At 44.7% G+C, this 23,324-nt stretch overlaps 3 protein-coding genes across 3 annotated transcripts; 2 read left to right on the forward strand and 1 right to left on the reverse strand.

The window, feature by feature from the left end:
- Positions 1-1,225: 1,225 nt before the first annotated feature.
- LOC311590799 (speckle-type POZ protein-like) lies at positions 1,226-2,314 on the forward strand (the record flags this gene model as incomplete). Its single annotated transcript, XM_084770058.1, has 1 exon — positions 1,226-2,314. The coding sequence occupies one exon, from the start codon at positions 1,226-1,228 to the stop codon at positions 2,312-2,314; it is 1,089 nt and encodes a 362-aa protein (XP_084626184.1).
- Positions 2,315-8,667: 6,353 nt separating this feature from the next.
- LOC311590800 (speckle-type POZ protein-like) lies at positions 8,668-15,198 on the forward strand (the record flags this gene model as incomplete). The annotated part of the gene is made up of 2 exons (XM_084770059.1): positions 8,668-8,765; positions 14,019-15,198. 2 exons carry the CDS (start codon positions 8,668-8,670, stop codon positions 15,196-15,198), a joined length of 1,278 nt encoding a protein of 425 aa, XP_084626185.1.
- A 6,655-nt stretch (positions 15,199-21,853) lies between these two features.
- On the reverse strand, positions 21,854-22,907 carry LOC311590801 (speckle-type POZ protein-like; the record flags this gene model as incomplete). Its single annotated transcript, XM_084770060.1, is given in 2 exon segments — positions 21,854-22,033; positions 22,035-22,907. Coding segments are annotated over 2 exon segments (1,053 nt in total).
- Between the last annotated feature and the right edge of the window lie 417 nt (positions 22,908-23,324).

Here is a 23,324-nt window from a genome sequence, read left to right on the forward strand (position 1 = left end):
CATCCCTCCAGAAGATGTTTTCATGGTCAGGATTGTCTTAGCTATTCTGGGTTTTTGTTTTCCCAAATGAAGTTGAGAGCTGGTTTTTCAGGAGCTGTAAAGAATTGTGTTGGCATTTAATGGGAACTGCATTAAATCTGTGGGTTGCTGTGGTAAGATGGCCATTGTTTCTTGGTTAATCCTACCTATCCTCAACCATGGAAGATCTTTCCATCTTCTCATATTTTCTTCAGTCTCTTTCTTCAGAGATTTGATGGTTTTTTTTTCATACAAGACATTTAGTTCCTTGGTTACAGTTACATCAAGATTCTTTTTGGTTTTTGTGGCTATTGTCCAGAGTGTTGTTTCCCTGGCTCTACCCATCAGGAGATCAAAGCAGAAGCTCAGTCTCACAGCCCAACTTAGGTCAGAGTACAGGGAGTGCTACGGAGAAGTTGGGGATAGAAGGACCCATATGGGATAGGATCTCTATAAAAGACTAACAGAGTCAAGAAATGTGGGCCCATGGTCCCTGCAGATTCCTGTGCACCAAAGAAGGAGCATGCATGGAGAAAAGGCAGGCACCCCACTCAGAGGTAGCCTATTGGCATCTCCATCTCAATATGGGGCCCATAATAAGTAGAGCTAGGGCTGTTCCTGCCCTGGAATCTGTTGCCTGTACTTAGATGACTTTCCCGTGGCTGGGTGCTTTAACATGCTGCAGAGGAAGAGGATGTAGGCAGACCTGAGGAGACCTGATAGGCTGGGGTCAGTTGGTAGGGCAGAAGGGCTCCCCCTCTCTGAGGACTTGGATAGGGAAATCGAGGGGCAAAGATGATGCCTGGAGGAAATGAGGGAGGAGGCTACAATTGGGTTATCAAGTGAAAAATATTTAAATATACATAAATTTTTAACAGAACGTATAAAAATTTCCCAAACACATAAAAAGTTGTGTATTATAGGCAAAACTAGTTCCCTGTTTATCTAATTCAGTACAGAGAAAGAAATGGAGCAATGTAAGAGTCACTAGGGGCTCGGACGGTCTTGTCTGAAATTAATATTGAAATCTGGGTAGATAATTACAGAGACACACAACTTTCCAGTCTCAGCAAGTGGGGAACAGAGTGGAGGTGAGACACTAAAATTCTGAAAAGTTTTTGTTCTTATGTCCTACAGGAAGAAGAGATACCATATTTTAATTCTTCGCTTTGGATAGAAATTGAACCTCAAACTGTCTCCAGTAGAAATGTCAGGGGACCAGGCAGTCGCGAACCGGGGCTACACACATATTGCTGTACAGGAGATTTCCTACAGGTGGACCATCCACAACTTCTCCTTTTGCCTGGAGGGAATGCCGGACCCCATTTTCAGTGGGACTTTCTCATCAGGAGCCAATGACAACCTGAAATGGTGTTTGAGAGTTCACCCCAAAGGCATTGACATTGAAAGCAAAGATTACGTGTCAGTTTACCTGGTGTTGCTCAGGAGTCTGAAGACCCCAGTTTGGGCAAAGTTCCAGTTCTGGATTATAAATGCGGAAGGAGACAAAACTGTGGGAATGATTAGCCAACAAGTCTTCAAGTTCCTTCCTGGCGACAACTGGGGATGCAAAATGTTTATCCTTCAAGATTTCCTTTTGGCCCTGGCAGAAGACCTGCTCCCAGAGAACAACCTCACCCTGCTCTGCAATGTGACCATGGTCCAAGACACCTTTAGCATTTCTGAAGAAGACTGGACACCTGCGATAAAGGTTCCAAGGTGCACATTGACTGCTGACCTAGGGGAGCTGTGGGAGACTTCCCGCTTCACAGACTGCAGCCTGTTGGTAGCTGGTCATGAATTCTGGGCTCACAAGGCCATCTTAGGGGCTCGCTCTCCGGTTTTCAGAGCCATGTTTGAACATGACATGAAGGAGAAACAAAAACACCGAATTGAGATCCAGGACATGGAGCCTCAAGTCTTCAAGGAGATGATGGGATTCATTTACACGGGGAAGGCGCCAAACCTCCACAGCTTGGCCCCTGATGTGCTGGCAGCTGCTGACAGGTATGGCCTGGAGCACTTGAAGGCCATGTGTGAGAACGCCCTCTGCAGGGACCTCTCAGTGGAAAATGCTGCTCACACTCTCTTCCTGGCTGACCTCCACAGTGCACAAGAGCTGAAAATGCAGGCCCTGGGTTTCATTACAGGTCATGCTTCCGAGGTCTCTGAGACCTCAGGGTGGAAGGAAATGGGGGAAGCCCATCCCCACTCGCTGGCTGAAGCATTCCAGTCCCTGGCTTCTGCACAGGGTCCTTGGCTGGAGCCCCCTCTCAAACGCCTGAAGAGATCCTAGCTCTTGGTTAGATGTGACCTAGCCCTGTCTTCCTCAAGGGTAGACAGTGCTGTGACCAGTGACCTCCAGGTACACCAAGGCATTGATGCTGCATTTACAGTGGATCTGGGGAAAGACAGCCTGGCGGCTCAGGATTTCAAACATCTGGAAGAAGTTGAAATGATTGCCATGTGGGTAGCCCAGGGCTCTGCTGTGCTCTACCTAACATCTGCCTTCTTTCTGGAATTGTTTCATTTTGTCCACTGACTTGAAGACTGAGTCAACTTAGGTGCTTGCAGGAAACACAGTATCAAGAGATGGTTTTTAGGAGGTGTCGGGGAACCTGTTTTGATTCGACTGAGCAGAACATATGACCAAGGGGTCAGGAACAAGGAGAAAAGAAACATTAACATGTACTCTTAAAGGTAGGAAAAGACAAAAAGACTTGTTTTCCACCCATAACTCAGTATGTGGGGACTGGAGAGTTAACTCAGGTGATAAAAGCAATGGTGCTCTTGCAGAGGACATGTTGACTCTTCCCAGCACACAGAGGAGTTTTCATCCATCTGTGACTGGACATCCAGGGACCTGAGACACTTTCTGGAGTGCATGGGCACATACTTCTCTGTAGACAGAGCCTTGCAATTGAAATAGAAAGTGAATAAAAGTGTTTTAATCAATTGTAGAGTCCCTTTATTTTTTATTATTAATTAGTTAATTAACATTCTTTACATTAGACTGGAACTTCCCCTCTCCTCTCCTCCCTGTCCCTTTCTCTCCCCTCCCCTCCTCCCTGTCCCTTTATCTCCCCCACTCCCTGTTCCTGTCTATCCATTCCCTTCCCTTCCTCTTATGCCCCTCCCTTTCTATTCAGCGAAGAGGAGAACTCCCATGGGTATCAACCCACCCTGGCATGTCAAGTACACCTGGTGGCATCTTCTATTGACACTACACAAGGTGGTCGGTGGTCCCCTTAGGGCAAAGGGACCCAAAAGCAGGCAACAGTCAGGGCCAGTCCCCACTCCTCCTGTTAGAGCCCACATGAGGACCAAGCTGTACCTGTTACACCTGTGTGCGGGTCTAGGTCTACTCCATGTATGTTCTCTGCTGATGGTTCAGTCCCTGCGATCTCCCATGGTCCCAGGTCTGTTTTGTAGGTTTTCCTTTTGTGTCCTTGACCACTTGACCCTTTCAATCCTTCCTCCCCCTCTTCCATGAGCCTGGTGAGGGGGTGCACGCCTCTAATCCCAGCACTCAGAGGGGGCTGAGGCAGGTGGATCTATGAATTTGAGGCCAGCCTGGTCTACAAAGAAGTCCATGACAACCAAGGCTACACAGAGATACCTTGTGGCCAAAAAAAAAAAAAAAGATTCTCTGAGCTCTGCCTAATCTTTGCATCTGTTTGCCCTGCTACAATACTTTTTTTTTTTTAGACAGGGTTTCTCTGTGTAATCTTGACTGTCTTGGTCTCACTTTGTAGACCAGGCTGGCCTTGAACTCACAGAGATCGCCTTGCTTCTATCTCCCTGGGTGCTGGGATTAAAGGCGTGCATTTCAGCATCAGGCTCATGGTAAGGAAGGAAGGGCCAGGGTGGTCAAGGAAGCCACCACACCCAGCACAGCTGCAGCTTCTTCATACTGCTCCTCACGTTGTGATGACTCCCAACCATTAGATTATTTCCTGGCGACTTCGCAACTGTAATACGGTTCTGCTATGGCTCATAACGGACACACCTGATATGCAGGATTTCTGATATTCTACCTCTTTGAAAGGGTCATTAGACACCACCGCAAAGTGTTGAGAAACATGGATCCATGCCATGTCTACCAGGAAACCAGGCAGACTGCTGCAGACCTTCCCCACTCTTCACAGATCCAGTGCCACAGTGTCATGCCCACCTCTGCAGCAGACCTCCTGTGAGAGCCTCTTTTGCCCACTGTTCCCATCTGCTATGGATACCGCACATCTTCCCTTCTAACTCCCCTCTGCTCTTTCTTTGCCATCTCCACCAGCCCAGGACAGGCCCCCATGCTAACCCAAGGGCCACTCTTTCCAGGGTAACAAGAAGTCCAAAGGCAGATACATATACCATCCTTTGCTCCCCCACTTTTAATTTTCCCGTTCCTAGTCCCAGCTCTGTAGCAGAAACTCTTCTCTGGTCTTTCCTTCATGTCTGAGACCTCATCTCCCCCTTCCATGGGTCACACAGATCTTCTCCCCCAGTCTTCCTTACCCCAACGCCCCCCATCATCCCAGCCCCCAACACAGCCGACCTTTACTAGGAACAGGGCAGCAGAGCAGGGCAGGGAAACAGGTAAGGCAACCCCCCCTTCCGTGCGAATCCAGTGCCCCAGTCTCACCCCCATAGCTTCTACAGACCGCCTTGTGCAGCCTTCCTTCTGCCCACACCCCCCTACATCTTCTGTGGATCCCACAGACAATCCCCTTTAAACCCCCTCTTTTCCACTCATGGCTGTATTCCAGACACAAATGCAATCGCTCCGTGATAACCCACAGGTCAAACCTGCCAAGAAAGCTGCTTGTCATCTTCCTCTCATCTGCTGCTCTAGATCCAAGCCCTGATTCCCCACCACAGCTGAGGCACAAGACATAAACCTTAAAAGGAACTTTATGAGAATGACAGAGGTTTTAAGGAAGTGAATAAATCCTCAAATAAACAAAAGAAAAGGTATGGCTGGGTGTAGTGACCCAAGCCTTTAATCCCAGAGCTTTGGGGGCAGTGGCCAGCTGACCTCTGTAAGTTTGAGGCTAGCCTGGTCTACAAAGTGATTTCCAGGACATCCTGGCCTATACACAGAGAAGCCCTGTCTCAAAACAAACAACAACAACAACAACAACAACAACAACAACAAAGAAGTTAATAAATCCTTAAAGAAACAAAGTTAAAGATGAGCTGGACAGTGGTGTTTGCCAGATAAGTTTCTTCTTTGGTGAGTGTAAATGTTTCTCTGAGTCCCAGAAGTGACTGTTGACCTCAGACACCCCTCTTTGAGGCAGAGGTACATGCACCAACGCTCTTTAAGTTCATGGCCAGCCTTCTTCACCTGACCTCATCCCCTCACCTTTGGAGATGCAATTCTGCAGTCTCCATGGGCACAAGTGGGTTTATTTCACCTCCTCCTCTCCTGCCCTCCCTCCAGAGCTGCCTGTACTATCACAGCTTTTCTAGGGCCTCCTGGGTTTTTTGTTTTGTTTTGGTTGGTTGATTTTTGTTTTTGAGAGAGGGTTTTTCTGTGTAGCCTTGGCTGTCCTGGACTCACTTTGTCGACCAGGCTGGCCTCAAACTCACAGAAATTTGCCTTGTTCTGTCTCCGGAGTGCTGTGATTAAAGGCATGTGTCAAACCAGGCTTTGTGGTGCATATTTTAATCTCAGCACTAGGGAGGCGAGACAAGCAGTTTGCTGTGAGTTCGAGGCCACCCTATTCTACAAAGCAAGTCCAGGCCAGCCAGGGATACACAGAGAAACCCTGTCTCAAAAACAAACAAATGAAAACAAAACAAAACAAAGCAAAAGGCTTGCACCACCATGCCTGGCTCCAATAGCTTTCTGTAACAGGATTAAGTCAAGTTAACCCTAGGTCAAGAGGTGGAGCAGCACCAGCTGACAGGGATTAAACAGAAAGGAGGGGCACTGAGTTAAGGAGTATTTAAGGCAGAGTGCTGAAGAAGAGCTTTGGGGGATTTTGACTTTTAGCTTTTGGCTGTTTCCTCTGGGTCATGAGTTGAGTAGGAAGGTCAGCTGGGTGCTTTCTTTGCCTCTGTGAGCTAGCAGGCCTTCACCTTAGCCTCTGGCTCCTGAGTTCATTGGTAAATCAAACAATTGGGGCTTGTTTAAAGAACACTGATAGGCCCTAAATTTATTCACTTTTTCGATTGACTTGGCCAGACTTCCCATCAGATAATCAGTTCACAATGGTATCTTAGGTTATAATAGTATTTGGGACCTCTGCGAATACTGTAAGCTGTCAGAGAAATGAAAAAAAAAAGGATTCTCCGTTTCGTATTTCTCATTTACCCACTCCAAGCCCTGATTGTTTTGTGTTCTCTCCCCCCCCCTCTCTCTCTCTCTCTCACACACACACACACACACACACTGTGTAATTGCCTGCTTTTTAAGTCACTGTTGAAGCAGTGCACCATGACTGAATGGAAGCAGAGGAGCAGACCCCTGCAGTGTGCACACATCCCCTACACACTTTCCCAGGCTGGTGCATTTCTACTTCCCTGCTGCAGCACCCTCCAATTATGACTATGGCTTACTTTTATTTTTTTTAATCTCTAAGCTCAGGAGGCTCAGGAGGAAGAAGACAAGTTAGATGGCGCCATTGGTGAAAATATTCTGTCTCTTTTTCCATTGTGTATTTCTAGCCTATTTATGAAAAATCAGGTGTCCATAGATAGGTATTTAGGTTTATGTCTCAGTCTTCAATTCCATTCCATTGATCAATATGTCTGCTTTAGGCCAATACCATACAGTTTTCATTACTGTAACCCTATAACACAACTTGAAATCAGAAATGAGAAATCATGTAGTCCTTTTATTGCTCAGGATTGTTTTAGCTATCATTTTTGTTGTTGTTGATGTGGTTGTGTTTTGTTGGGTTTCCATATGAAATTGAGAACTGTCTTTGAAGATCTGTGAAGAGTTGTGGTGCCATTTTGGTGGGGATTGCATCCAGTGTGTAGATTGTTTTTAGTAAGGTGGTCATTTTTACTAGGTTAATCCTCCTGATCTGTGAGCATTGGGGATATTTCCATCTTCTTATATCTTCTTCAACTTCTTTCTTCAAAGACTTGAATTTTTATCCTATAAGTCCTTTGATTGCTTGGCTAAAGTTGCTCAAGATGTTTATATTCCTCGGGGGTATTGTGAAAGGTGGGTTTCTGGATTTCTTTCTAATTCTGTTTATCATTTTTATATGGGAGCTCTGCTGACTTTTGTGAGTACATTGTTATCCAGGTACTTGATGAAAGTGATTATTAGCTGTAGAAGATCCTGGGTGGAATTTTTAGGTTCCCAGATCTACCGTCATATCATCTGCAAAGAAGAATATTTTGACTTCTTCTTTCCAATCTGTGTGCCCTTTATCTCCTTCAGTTGTCTCATTGTTCTTTTGAAGAAGACATCAAGAACTATATTCTATGGGGAGAGAGAGAGTCGACAACCTTGTCTTATTCCTGATTTTAGTGGAGTTGGTTTGAGTGTCTCCCCATGTAGGTTGATGCTGGCTGTGGGCTTGCAGGATCCTGCCTTTATTATGCTCAGTTGATGTGTCTCTAATATCTCCAGGATGTTTCTCATGAATGGTGTTGGATTTTGCCAAAGGCCTTTTCTACATCTAATGAGGTGATTGTGCTTTCATCTTTCAATTTGGTTATCCAGTAGAATCAATGTCCTGATTTTTGCCTGTTGAACCATCTTGCATCATTGGCATGAGGAGGAACATGGTGGATGAGCTTTGATGTGACTTAGGGTTTGGATTTTGAGTATTTTATTGAGTACTTCTGAATAATTTTTCATAAAGGAAATCGGTCTATAATTCTCTTTCTTTGTTGGGTCTTTATGTAGTTTGGGTATGAGGGTAACAGTAGCGTCATGAACAGATTGGGCAATGAGCCTTCTGTTGGTATTTAGTGGAATTATTTGAGGAGTATTGGTGCTAACTGTTCTTTGGAAGACTTGCTGAATTCTGTGCTAAAATGGTCTGGCCCTGGTTCTTTTTGTGTGAGGTAAGTTATTTTTTCTTTTTCTTTATTCTTCTCTCAAGCAGTACATCCCGACTGCAGCCTCCTTTACCTAAGCTCCTCCAAAATCTGCCCCCTCTACTTCCCCTCTCCTCTAAAACTACTGTTCCTACTTTTCTTCCAAACAAAGTACACCTCCAAGGGATACCAACTGAAGGCAGCATGACAAGATGCACTAAGAGTAGGCTTAACCCATCACACCAGGGCTGGGTGAGGTAACACAGGAGTAGGCAGAGGGTCTCAATAGAAGCCAGAAGAATCAAAGATGTCCTACTCCCACTGCTAGCAGTCATGTAGAAGGGGATGGTTTGGAATGGTAAGATCTGTGGGACCTCAGTAGCTGTGAGGGGAGGGGCAGTGAAGTCCCCCACAGGGTGTCTGCTGTAGAGCCAGAGATGGTACTGAGGGATTGCCCTTGGAGGAGCTGAGGGAGAAGAGATATTCAAGCCCACATACTGCTTGGTCTTCTGGCAGCCATGGCCTGGGGGTTAGCACTGGGTGCCTGCTGGAGTCTGGGGGCGGGGGTGGGGGATCTGGGATGAAGAGAAGAGTGGGAGGATATTAGGTGGGGATGTTATGTGGGATCCACGTGAGCCATGGGCAGGCATGGAGGTGGGCTACTGCTGTCTCAGGCTGAACTGCACTGCACCAGTGTCTTGGGATGCAAATGTGGATCTGACCTCAGGTCACTCAGCCAAGCCAAGGTGAGTACTGAGTCCAAACAGACTCAGGCTCCAAAGCAAAGCTAGCCATACACCAGGCAGTGAGCAGCACCCATGCCTTGTGTTTCAGATGGAACTCTGGGCCACAAGGTGATAGTGTCGGGGTCCAGAGGAGACTACAGATGCTAGTCCAGCTTGCTATACCCAGCAAAACCTTCAGGAACCATAGATGAAGAAATCAAAATATTCCATGACAAAATGAAATTCAAACAGTACCTACCCACAAATCCATCCATACAGAAGTCACTAGAAAGCAAACTCCAACCCAAAGAGGCTAACTACACACCAGGATAACACAGGAAATAACTTCACTTTACAAAAAAAAAAAAAACTAGACAAACACACTGCCACAGCCAACATCAAAATCAAAAGACCTAACAGTCACTGGGCATTAATTTCTCTCAACATCAATGGTCTCAACTCTTCAATAAAAAGATACAGACTCACAGAATGGATGCATATACAAAACAACATTCTGTTGCATTCAAGAATCACATCTCAGCATCAAGGATAGATATTACCTCAGAGGAAAAGTCTGGAAAAAGGGCTTCCAAGCAAATAGACAAAGGAAGCAAACTGGAGTAGCCATTCTAATATTAATAAAACAGACTTTCAAACAAAATTAATAAAAAAAATTGAGCAAGGATGCTTCAGACTCATCAGAGGAAAATTCATCCAAGACGATAGGACAATTCAGAACAGCTATGCTCCAAATAAAAGGGCACCATAATTGGAAAAGATACAGTAATAAAGCTTAAACTATGCATTGATCACCACACATTAATATGTGGGAGGCTTCAATACCCCCCTCTAACCAAAGGGTAGGTCTAGGAAACAGGAGCTAACCCAAGAGATAATGACAGTAACCGATGTCGTGAATCAAATGGACCTAAGAGATATCTATATAATTCACCCAAACACCAATGATTACACCTTCTTCTCAGCAGCACATGGAAACTTCTCCAAAAATTCACTATATAGTATGTCACAAAGTGAGCCACACCAGACACAAGAAAATTGAAATAATACTTTGTATCCTATCAGACTACCATGGAATAAAGCTGGACCTCAACAACAAGAGAAGTAATAAAAATCCTACACTACTTGGAAACTGAACAACTCTCTACTCAACAACAGCTGGGTTCGAGAAGAAATGAAGAAAGAAATTAGAGACTTCCTAAAATTCAGTGAAAACAAAGGTAAACCATACACAAACATGTGGGACACATTGAAAGCAGTGCTTAGAGGGAAATTCATAGCACTAAGTGCCTTCACAAAGGGATTGGAAAAATCTCAAACGGGCAACTTAATGACACATGTGGAAGCCCTAGGGGAAAAAAAGGAAGCAGGACCACACAGGAGGAGTAGATGGCTGGATATAATTAAACTCAGGGCTGAAGTCAATACATTGGAAAGAAAGAGAACATGTCAAAGAATCAACAAAATCATGAGCTGGTTCTTTGAGAAATCACCAAGATAGACAAAACCTTAGCCAAACTAACTTAAAGGCAGAGAGACACTATCCAAATCAACAAAACCAGAAACAAAAAGGGAGACATAACAACAGACACTGGAGAAATAAAAGAAATCATTAGGTCTTACCACAGAAGCCCATATGACACAGAGTGTGAAAATCTAGAAGATATGGACACTTTTCTTTTCTTTTTAAATTTTTTATTAATTTATTCTTGTTACATATGGACACTTTTCTTGATAGATTCTGCTTTCTAATGTTGAACCAAGATCAGGTAAAGGAATGACATAGTCCTATTTCTCCTACAGAAGGAGAAGCAGTCATCAAAAGTCTCCCAACCAAAAAGAAGTCCAGAGTCAGATGGTTTCATTGCAGAATTCTACCAGAACTTCAAAAAAGAGCTAGCTCCGATACTTTTGAAAGTACTCCACAAAACAGATATGGGAGGAACATGGCAGGGAGAATTGTAACACAATCACAAGAGGATAGAAATTCACACCATCCCTTCACTTATGGACCTTTAGCTACAGGAAGAAGATACACATGGGATGGTCCTTCTTGCTAAACCTTGAGTCCATCTGGAGTGAACTCAAACCCCAGAATGGAGGTCCTGCCTGTGAGAAAGATTTTGCTTCAGTTCAAGTAGGCAGATCCATATGGTATCCTGATTTGGAGGTCCATCAAAACAAAGTTGACACTAGATTTCAAAACAGGGAGCCACACCCCTTTAATCCAGGTCTTGATCCTGGCAACCACACCTTTAATTAGGCCACACCTTCCCTGCAGGACTATATAAAGGAATGGAAGAAGGAAGGTTGAGATTTTTGCCACTTGGCCCCTCTTGGCTAGCAAGTGCAGTCCATCACCGGCATTACAGCCTGCTTCTGCAGGTTTGCAGTGTATACTGAAGACCAGCAGAGACATCGCCTCCTGGACTGAACAGCTTATGGGCCTCTTGGCATCTCTGTGCACAGCCAGTGGTCAGTGGATTAGATTGACTGCAGCCTGTAAGTCATTCTCCTCAATGCCCTTGATCTAGCTTCCTTCATTCTCTAAGTTCTGTTACTCTGAAATTTTCATGATGTCCTTGTTTTTGATAGCTGAAATAGAATTCCATGGTGTAGATGGACCACAGTTTCTCTATGCATTCTTTGGTTGAGGGACATCTGGATTGTCCAATTTCTGGCCATTACCAGTAACATTGTAGAACAAATGTCCTTGTTGTATGGTAGAGCATCTTGGGTGTATATGCCCAGGAGTGGTATGCTTGGGTATTGAGGGAGTGCTGTTCCCAAGTTTCATAGAAAGTGCCAGAATGATTTCCAAAATGGTTGTGCCCGTTTGCACTCTCACTAGCAATGAAGGAGAGTTCCCCTTTCTCCACATCCTTACCAGCATGTGCGCTGTGTTGAGTTTTTGGTCTTAGCCATTCTGAAGGTGAAAGATGGAATCCCTGAGAGGTATTGATTGTATTTTCCTGATGGCAATGGATGTTAAGCTTTTCATTAAGTGCTTCTTAGAAATTATACACTTCTTCCTTGAGAGTTTTCTGTTCAGCTCTGTACCCAATATTTTAATGGGATTATTTGCTTTGTTGGTGTTCAATTTCTTGAGTTTCTTATATGGACTGCATATTAGCCCTCTGTTGGATGTTGAGTTGGTGAAGATCTTTTTTCAGACAGTAGGCCATAGTTTTGTTTTTTGGCAGTGGCCTCTGTCTCATAGGAACTTTTCAATTTAATGATTTCTCACTTATTAATTGTTGATCTTAGAGTCTGAGCTGTTGGTGTCTCTTCAGGAAGTTGTCTCCTGTGCCAAAGAGTTCAAGGATCTTCCACACTATCTCTTGTACTAGATTTAGCGGAATTCGTTTTATGTTAATGTCTTTTGTCCTCTTGGACTTGAGTTTTGTGCATTGTAATAACTATGGATCTAGGATGTTCTCATTGAAAATCCCAGATCACTTTATTTTTCCACTAAAGACACAAGAGACAGATGCTGTGGTGAAAAACCTGCTAGCTAAGAGAGGCAGAGAAAGCACCCAGCTGACCTCCCTGCTCAGCTCGCCTCCTGATGGAAAAGGCCCCAAAGTCTCATTAGCTCAGCTGACTGCCCAGGAAGAAAATACCTAAAAACCCAAGTCCAAAAGCTTCCAAAGGCCAAGCACCAAAGGCCAAGGAGCTCAGCTAAAATCCCAAGATCCTGTTATCCTGAAAGCTATCATAATTGTTCCTCTACTCAAAGCCTCACATACATTTAATCCCTGTCAGCTTCTTGCTTGCCCCACCCATTGACCTAGGGTTAACTTTATTAAATCCTGTGTTTTTATAGTTCACAATCTCAGGGGTCACAATAGGATCAAAGGCAGTATAAACAGTTCACAATCTCAAGGACCAAAATGGGATCTCAGACAGGATTTTCTAGTTCACTATCTCAGGGATCACATTGAATCCAACATCATGGAACATTTGCATTTTTTGACATGTAGACCCACACTAAACCAGCACCATTCATTGAAGGTGCTTTCTTTTTTCTATTGTATGGTTTGCCTTCTTCCTCAAAAATTACACGTGTGAGTGTATTTCTGGATCTTTGATTGGATTCCATTGATCGCCCTGTCTGTGTTTATGCCAGTACCATGCACTTTTTATGACTGTTGCTCTATAGTACATCTTGAGATCAGGGACAGCCATCCCTCCAGAAGATGTTTTTATGGTCAGGATTGTCTTAGCTATTCTGGGTTTTTGTTTTCCCAAATGAAGTTGAGAGCTGTTTTTCAAGGTCTGTAAAGAATTGTGCAGGCATTTAATGGGAACCGCATTGAATCTGTGGGTGGGTGTGGTAAGATGGCCATTGTTTCTTGGTTAATCCTACCTATCCTCAACCATGGAAGATCTTTCCATCTTCTCATATCTTCTTCAGTCTCTTTGATTTTTTTTTTCATACAAGACATTTAGTTCCTTGGTTACAGTTACATCAAGATTCTTTATGGTTTTGTGGCTATTGTGCAGAGTGTTGTTTCCCTGGCTCTACCCATCAGGAGATCAAAGCAGAAGCTCAGTCTCACAGCTCAACTTAGGGCAGAGTGCAGGGAGTGCTATGGAGGAGTTGGGGATAGAAGGACCCATATGGGACAGGATCTCTCTAAAAGACTAACAGAATCAAGAAATTACGGCCCATGGTCCCTGCAGACTCCTGTGCACCAAAGAAGGACCATGCATGGAGAAAAGCCAGGCACCCCACTCAGAGGTAGCCTATTGGCATCTCCATCTCAGTATGGGACCCATAATAAGTAGAGTAGGGACTGTTCCTGCCCTGGACTCTGTTGCCTGCACTTAGATGACTTTCCCGTGGCTGGGCGCTTTACCATGCCGCAGAGGAAGAGGATGTAGGCAGACCTGAGGGGAACTGATAGGCTGGGGTCAGTTGGTAGGGGAGAAAGGGCTTCCGGTCTCTGAGGACTTTGGTAGGAAAATTGAGGGGCAAGGGCGTTAAGTTGGGGCCTGGAAAAAATGAGGGAGGGGGCTACAATTGGGATGTAAAAGGAAAAAAATTAAATATACTTAAATTTTTAAAAAATGTATAAATGTTTCAAACACTTTAAAAGTTGTGTAATGTAGGCAAAACTAGTTACCAACTGATCTAATTCAATATAGAGGAAGAAATGGAGTGATGTCAGAGTCACTAGGGCCTGGACTGTCTTCTGTGAAATTAATATCGACACTAAACTTCTGAAAAGTATTTGTTCTTATGTCCTACAGGAAGAAGAGAAACCATATCTTGATTCTTCATTTTGGATTGAAGTTAAACTTCAAACTGCCTCCACTAGAAATGTCAGGGGACCAGGCAGACAAGACCCGGGGCTCCACACATATCACTGTGCAGAAGATTTCCTACAGGTGGACCATCAGCAACTTCTCCTTTTGCCTGGAGGGGATGCGGGACCCCATTTTCAGTGGGACTTTCTCTTCAGGAGCCAATGACATCCTGAAATGGTGTTTGAGAGTTCACCCCAAAGGCATTGACATAGAAAGTAAAGATTATGTGTCAGTTTACCTGGTGTTGCTCAGGAGTCCAAAGACCCCAGCTTGGGCAAAGTTCCAGTTTCGGATTATACATGCAGAAGGAGACAAAACTCTAGGACTGAGGAGCCCACGAATCTTTAAGTTCCTGCCTGGTACCAACTGGGGATTCAAAATGTTCATCCTTCAAGATTTCCCCTTGTCCGAGGCAGAACGCATTCTCCGTGAGGACCACCTCACCCTGTTCTGCAAGGTGACCATGGTCCAAGACACCTATAGCATTTCTGAAGAGGACTCCACACCTGCGATAAAGGTTCCAAGGTGTACGTTTACAGATGACCTAGGGGAGCTGGGGGAGACTTCCCACTTCACAGACTGCTGCCTGTTGGCAGGTGGTCACGAATTCCTGGCTCAGAAGGCCATCTTAGCTGCTTGCTCTCCAGTGTTCAGCATCATGTTTGAACACAACATGAAGGAGAAACAAAAACACCGAATTGAGATCCAGGACATGGAGCCTCAAGTCTTCAAGGAGATGATGGGATTCATTTACACAGGGAAGGCCCCAAACCTCCACAGCTTGGCCCCTGATGTGCTGGCAGCTGCTGACAGGTATGGCCTGGAGCACTTGAAGGCCATGTGTGAGAACGCCCTCTGCAGGGAACTCTCAGTGGAAAATGCTGCTCACACTCTCTTCCTGGCTGACCTCCACAGTGCACAACAGCTGAAAATGAAGACCCTGGATTTCATTACAGTTCATGCTTCCGAGGTCTCTGAGACCTCAGGGTGGAAGGAAATGGTGGAAGCCCATCCCCACTTGCTGGCTGAAGCATTCCAGTCCCTGGCTTCTGCACAGAGTCCTTGGCTGGAGCCCCCTCTCAAACAGCTGAAGCAATCCTTGCACCTGGATAGTTGTGACTAACCTTGTCTTCCACAAGGTCAGACTGTGCTGTGACCAGTGACTTCCAGGTACACCAAGGCATTGATGCTGCATTTACAGTGGATCTGGGGAAAGACAGCCTGGTGGCTCAGGATTTCAAACATCTGGATTAAGTTGGAGTGGTTGGCATGTGGGCAGTCCTGGAGTCAGGTGTGGCCTATGTAACATCTGCCTTCTTGCTGTACTTGTTTCATGTCTGTCTCCTGAGTTGGAGACTGAGAGTCAGAGTAGGTGCTTGCAACTAATGCCCCAAAATGATATTTTGGGGAGAGGGAACATATTTCTTTCAACTGAGAAAAACACATGACCAAAGGATCAGCTCAGAGGAGAAAACAAATATTTACATTTAATCTTAAGGGTAGAAAAAGAGAAAGCAACCTTCCCCCCCACCCCCTCCCCCATAACTACTTTGTGGGGACTGGGGACATAACTCAGTTGTCAAATCAACCTGGACTGTTCCCAGCACACACAGGAGTTTTCATCCATCTGTGACTGGACATCCAGGGATCTGAGACACTTCCTGGAGTGCATGGGCATATATATCTCTGTAGGCAGAGACAATATAATATGAACTGAATAAAAATGATGAAATCTCTTGTGGTTTTCCATCGTGTTTATGTTCATCGACACCACGTTTAGTCCATCCAGATCTGCTCTGCTGTAAATGACTGTACTAGACTCATCTCTGCAATCCTAGCATAGTTTTATTAATAGCGCCAGGGGTTGGGTGTCCCTTATGGGACGGGTCTCAGGTTAGACGTCAATGGATGGCCAGTCCCTCCATCTCTGCTCCATCTTGAGCCCCGCGTTTTTTTTAGGGGAGACAAATATAGGTCCAAACTCTTATGAACCTATTTGATTCAAATAGTTTTAAATGGCAAAGTTAGTTTATTGGTATGATAAATACTTTTGTGGACCTCCCGATGCCTCACTAAGGATAGCCTTGTAGCGGATTTGTGGCTGCAGATAAGCCTCCACTCCAGATGGCACCTTGAATCCTGGTATTTCACCATAAGTAGAGGCAAGTTTGTTTAAACCTTTCCTGAACCTAAGTAGCAATGAAGCTACGTAGAGATGTGTGAATGTACTCTGTTTCTTAGAATGAAAGACAGAAAAAATTATTTTCCTGAACTCACTATGAACTAAGAGATAGCTGGATAATGTATAGTTAGGTCAGCGCTAATTGGTAAGTCGTACATTGTTGTAACCTTTAGGCCTTGTCACTCTGAACTCACTGTGACCTTATGATATAAATACTTAGATAAGAAATGTTTAGATTCAAAACATGTAACCTGTTGTATTTTAGAATTCATCTGTTTTCATGATTAATTGCCTTTCTTCCACTATGAGGTAAAACCCTTTTCTCAGACATATAAGTATGGTCATCTACAATAAACGGTGCTAAAATTGGGAGGCTTAACTTCAGTTGACATTAAGATGCCTGACTTCATCCACATTTTCTCTTGAAAGTATGTGTGTAAGTGGTTTGTTTTCTATCTCTTTCTTATTTCTTATTTCCCTGTATATTCACAAATAAGTTAGCAGACCCAGGGCATCAGCTCTCTATGGCTAATAAGCCCTAGTTTACATTAGCTAACTGGAGATCTCCACCAGGAGGCCTATCTATAGATCAAGGAGCCTCCTTTTATGACCCTCCTGAAGTCTCTAGCCAGAAGCCACTTTTAAGGCCTCGGCCATAGGAAAACTGTGGTCAGCTTAAATTCTCCTCTTCAGTTGCAGTACAGCCAGTCCTTAGAGAAGAAACCTTGGGCTCCTTTTCTTCTTCCCTCTTTCAATCCTGATCAGTTGCCTGAGCCATCAGCTCTGACCACCCAAGAGATAAAGTGAACTGGAAGGGCATCTGCATCCAGCCCCAGAGACCCGACCCTGGAGCTCTTCAGAGCAGCAGCTTCGCGTTAACAGCCGAAAACCTTTTTTGTACAAAAAACATAAAAGCATGATTGAGACAAGGTGCACAGATGAAGGTTAGCAGGAGGATATAAAAAAATCCAGTGACAGTGGGAACTAAAGATGTCAACCACGGGCACCGATTGAATAATCCTTCACACCAGTTGTTTGATTCTTGTCTTTTATGTTCCTTCCTAAGCAGGTTGATTTTAACTTCTACCAAGGGGTTTCTAATTACATCTTAATGACTGGCGTAGAGGCAGCTTTGTTGCCCTAAGGCATTGTTAGTCCATCCTCCTTGAGGAACAGCAAGTGTAAAGCCCGCATGTTCTGCAGAATTCTTTCATCTAAAGAATCTACTTGATGTTCTAGAAAAAATGATGGCTGGATTTATTTGCTCCAAGTACACAGACACACACAGACACACAAAACAAACAAACACACCGACACAGACACATACACACACACACTCACACACACACACACACACACACACACACACACACACACACACACACCACAACACATTACAGAACAGCCAGGGCTTTGTGTCTGCACTATAGCCCAGCTAGCCTATCATTGTAGTCCTAGAATATTCCATCACAGCTGAAGCAGAAGCTCTGAGCCCCTGCTCAGGTGTTCTGCTCAGTCCAATCATGACAGGTTTCCCCAAAAAAACCTGGTTGGGCTGTGTTTGTTGGAAGCACCTAAGTTGACTCTCAATTTCCAACCTATGAGACAAAAATGAAACAATTTCAGCAAGAAGGCAGATGTTAGGTAGAACACACCAGGCTCCAGGGCTGCCCACTTGGAGATCATTCCAATTTCTTCCAGGTGTTTGAAATCCGGAGCCACCAGGCAGATTTTCCCCAGACTTACTGGAAATGCAGCAGCAATGCTCTGGTCTACCTGGGAGTCACTGGTAACAACACTAGTGGTTGCTTCTAGATGAAAAATATAGGTCACAGCTAAGTAGGTGCTGAGATTGCTTCAGGTGCTTGAGAGGAGGCTCCGGGATAGGACTCTGTGAGGAAAACAGGCAGCTAAAATGGCCTTGTGAGACATGAATTCATGGCCATTAACCAACAGTCTGTAGTGTGTGAAGCAGGAAGTCTCCCAAAGCTCCCCTAGGTCATCTGTCAATGTGCACCTTGGAACCTTGATTGTAGATGTCATGTTCTCTCCAGAAACGCTGTGGGAGTCTTGAGCCGTATCCACCACGCATAGGAGGGTGAGGTGGTCCTCACAGAGAAGGCATTCTGCCTTGGACAAGAGGAGATGTCTTTGTTTTGTTTTGTTTTGTTTTTTCAATTTTTTCCTCCTTTATTAATTTATTCTTGTTACATCTCAATGGTTACCCCATCCCTTGTATCCTCCCATTCTTTCCTCCCTCCCAATTTCCCCTTATTCCCCTCCCCTATGACTGTTCCTGAGGGGGATTACCTCCCCCTCTATATGATCATAGGGTATCAATTCTCTTCTTGGTAACCTGCTGTCCTTCCTCTGATTGCCACCAGGTCTCCCCGTCCAGTGGACATGGTCAAAGGTGAGGCACCAGAGTATGTGAGAAAGTAATATCCCACTCTCCACTCTACTGTGGAGAATGTTCTGTCCATTGGCTAGATCTGGGTAGGGACTTAAGGTTTACCGCCTGTATTGTCTTGGCTGGTGCCTTAGTTTGAGCGGGACCCCTGTGCCCAAATCTGCCTATCATAATGTTCTACTTGTAGGCTTCTAGGACCCTCTGGGTCCTTCTACTTTGCCTTTCTCCCATGATTCTCTCATCTAGAGTCCGACTAGAATGTCCTCTCCTCTGTCGCAGTTTCCTGGTAAGTGAAGCCTTTCTTGGGATATGATAGTCTACATAAGTGACCCTCAAAATTCCACCAGAGAACTCCTACAGCTGATAAACACCTTCAGCAAATTGGCTGGATACAAAATTAACTCAAAAAAGTCTGTAACCTTCCTATACACAAATGATAAGCTTGCAGAGGAAGAAATTAGGAAAACTACACCCTTCACATTAGCCACAAGCAATATAAAGTACTTAGGAGTTACTCTTACTAAGCAACTGAAGGACCTGTTTGAAAAAAATTTCAAAACCCTAAAGAAAGAGATTGAAGATGACATGAGAAGATGAAAGGATCTACCTTGCTCATGGATAGGGAGAATTAACAAAATAAAAATGGCCATCCTACCAAAAGCAATCTACAGATTCAATGCAATCCCTATAAAAATACCTACACAATTTTTTAAAGACATTAAAAATTCAATTCTAAACTTCATATGGAAAAACAAAAAACCCAGAATAGAGGAGATGTCTTTGGATGGACATTTTGAAATCCCAGGTGTTGCCCTGCAGGAACCTAAAGACAGTTCTGCTTCTCAGTCCTGGGAATTTCTCTGCTTAGGGACATGTGATCCAAAAGTGGAACTACACTCAAGCTGGGCCCTTAGGACATCCGAGTCACACGAGGTAGACTGATGGGCAGTCTTTGCTTTTTTCATCAATCCCATTGGGGATGTCCTCTCAAACAAGGTATCAGTTCATCAGTGGCTCCCGGTGAGAAAGTCCCACTTAAAACGGCTTCCTGCAATCCCTCCAGGCAAAAAGAAAAGTTTCTGACAGCCCAAGTGTAGGAAAATTTCTGGACAGGGATCTCTCTGGGGCCAGAGCTCTTGGCTGCTTGGTCCCTTGACATTTCTATCGGTGGTACTTTGAAGTTTAAATCAAGACATGATTTCTCTTTAACTTGTAGGACACAATTACAGGTCCTTTTCAGAATTTTAGTGTCTGCTCTATGCTCTGCTTCCACACTGAGAATAGGGAGGTGGGTGTCTCCATGATTGTCTTTTTTATTCAGTCATTTTTATTCACTTTACACCCAGATTGTGGCATACTCCTTTGTCTTCTCCTGGTCTCCCTCTCCCTACCTCCCTCTCTTCCCATTCACCCACCCCGAATCTTTAGAAAGAGGGAGCCCTCCTTTCGTGCCATATGACCCCAGCCTACCAGGTCTCATCTGGACAGTCTGCATTCTCTTTTTAAAAAAACTTTTATTTTATGAATTTATTCATATTACATCTCAGTGGTTATCCCATACCTTGTATCCTCCCATTCCTCCCTCCCTCCCATTTCCCCCTTACTCCCCTACCCTATGACTGTGACTGAGGGGGACTTCATCCCCCTTTATATGCTCATAGGGTGTCAAGTCTCTTCTTGGTAGTCTGCTATCCTTCGTCTGAGTGCCACCAGGTCTCGCCATCCAGGGGACATGGCCAAAATGAGGCACCAGAGTACGTGTGAAAGTCAGACCCCACTCTCCACTCAACTGTGGAGAATGTTCTGTCCATTGGCTAAATCTGCGTGGGGTTTGAAGTTTATGGCCTGTATTGTCCTTGGCTGGTGCCTTAGTTTGAGCAGGACCCCTCGGCCCAAATCTGCCTATCATAATGTTCTTCTTGTAGGTTTCTAGAACCCTCTGGATCCTTCTACTTTGCCATTCTCCCATGCTTCTCTCATCTAGAGTCCCAATAGGATGTCTTCCTCTCCGTCCCAGTTTCCTGGTAAGTGAAGACTTTCCAGACCCAGCTATTCCACTCCTTGGAATATACCCAGAAGATACTCCAGCACATAACAAGAATCTTTGCTCAACCATGTTCATAGCAGCCTTATTCATAATAGCCAGATCATGGAAACAGCCTAAGTGTCCCTCAGTAGAAGAATGGATAAAGAAACTGTGGTACATTTACACTATGGAATACTACTCAGCAATTAAAAACAAGGATGTCCCCAAATTTGTGGACAAATGGATTGAATTACAAATGATCATAATGAGCGAGTTAACCTAGAAGCAGAAAGAATCAAATGATATATACTCTCTTATATCTGCATACTAGCCCAAGGGGCATGTCCCAGGAAAAAGTATTTCTAATACTTAGGGTAGATAGGACTCTACAATCATTCACAAGAGAGCAGAGCTGGAAGGACTAAATTAGACTTCTCTGAACATAAACTCTTCAGGAACCCACAAGAGATTTCATCATTTTTATTCAGTTCATATTTCATATGTAAGGCTCTGTCGACAGAGATGTATGTGCCCCTGCACACCAGGAAGTGTCTCAGATCCCTGGATGTCCAGTCACAGATGGATGAAAATCCCTGTGTGTGCAGGGAACAGTCCACGTGTCCTCTGCAAGAGCACCATTGCTTTTGCCACCTGAGTTAACTCTCCAGTCCCCACACACTGAGTTATGGGAGGTGGGGACAAGACTTTGTCTTTTGCTACCCCTCTGAGTAAATGTTAATGTTTGTTTACTCCTTTGACCAGACACCTTGGTCATGTGTTCTGCTCAGTCGAATCAAAATAGGTCCCACGACACCTCCTAAAAACCATCTCTCTATACTGTGTTTCCTGCAAGCACCTAAGTTGCCTCAGTCTTCGAGTCAGTGGACAAAATGAAACAATTCCAGGAGGAAGGTAGATGTCAGGTAGAGCACAGCAGAGCCCTGGGCTACCCACATGGCAATCATTTCAACTTCTTCCAGATGTTTGAAATCCTGAGACACCAGGCTGTCTTACCCCAGATCCACTGTAAATGCAGCAGCAATGCCTTGGTGTACCTGGAGGTCACTGGTCATAGCACTGTCTACCCTTGAGGAAGACAGGGCTAGGTCACATCTAACCGGGAGCTAGTATCTCTTCAGGCATTTGAGAGGGGGCTCCAGTCAGGAACCCTGTGCAGAAGCCAGGGACTGGAATGCTTCAGCCAGCGAGTGGGGATGGGCTTCCCCCATTTCCTTCCACCCTGAGGTCTCAGAGACCTCGGAAGCATGACCTGTAATGAAACCCAGGGCCTGCATTTTCAGCTCTTGTGCACTGTGGAGGTCAGCCAGGAAAAGTGTGTGCAGCAGCATTCTCCACTGAGAGGTCCCTGCAGAGGGCGTCCTCACACATGGCCTTCAAGCGCTCCAGGCCAAACCTGTCAGCAGCTGCCAGCACAGCAGGGGCCAAGCTGTGGAGGTTTGGCGCCTTCCCCGTGTAAATGAAACCCATCATCTCCTTGAAGACTTGAGGCTCCATGTCCTGGATCTCAATTCGGTGTTTTTGTTTCTCCTTCATGTCATGTTCAAACATGGCTCTGAAAACCGGAGAGTGAGCCCCTAAGATGGCCTTGTGAGCCCGGAATTCGTGACCAGCTACCAACAGGCTGCAGTCTGTGAAGCGGGAAGTCTCCCACAGCTCCCCTAGGTCAGCAGTCAATGTGCACCTTGGAACCTTTAGCGCTTGTGTCCAGTCCTCTTCAGAAATGCTATAGGTGTCTTGGACCATGGTCACATTGCAGAGCAGGGTGAGGTTGTTCTCAGGGAGAAGGTCTTCTGCCAGGGACAAAAGGAAATCTTGAAGGATGAACATTTTGCATCCCCAGTTGTCGCCAGGAAGGAACTTAAAGACCCGTGGGCTACTCATTCCCAGAGTTTTGTCTCCTTCCGCATTTATAATACAAAACTGGAACTTTGCCCAAACTGGGGTCTTCAGACTCCTGAGCAACACCAGGTAAACTGACACGTAATCTTTGCTTTCTATGTCAATGCCTTTGGGGTGAACTCTCAAACACCATTTCAGGTTGTCATTGGCTCCTGATGAGAAAGTCCCACTGAAAACGGGGTCCGGCATTCCCTCCAGGCAATAGGAGAAGTTGTGGATGGTCCACCTGTAGGAAATCTCCTGTACAGCAATATGTGTGTAACCCCGGGTCGCGACTGCTTCGTCCCCTGACATTTCTACTGGAGACAGTTTGAGGTTCAATTTCTATCCAAAGCGAAGAATTAAGATATGGTTTCTGTTCTTCCTGTAGGACATAAGAACAAAAACTTTTCAGAATTTTAGTGTCTCACCTCCACTCTGTTCCCCACTTGCTGAGACTATAAAGTTGTGTGTCTCTGTAATTATCTACCCAGATTTCAATATTAATTTCAGACAAGACCGTCCGAGCCCCTAGTGACTCTTACATTACTCCATTTCTTTCTCTGTACTGAATTAGATCAATTGCTAACTAGTTCTGCCTATAATACACAACTTTTTAAGTGTTTGGGAAATTTTTATACATTCTGTTAAAAAATTTATGTATATTTAAATATTTTTCACTTGATAACCCAATTGTAGCCTCCTCTCTCATTTATTCCAGGCATCATCTTT

Source organism: Acomys minous (genome assembly GCF_964271855.1).
Source record: "Acomys minous genome assembly, chromosome: 20".
NCBI lineage: Eukaryota > Metazoa > Chordata > Mammalia > Rodentia > Muridae > Acomys > Acomys minous.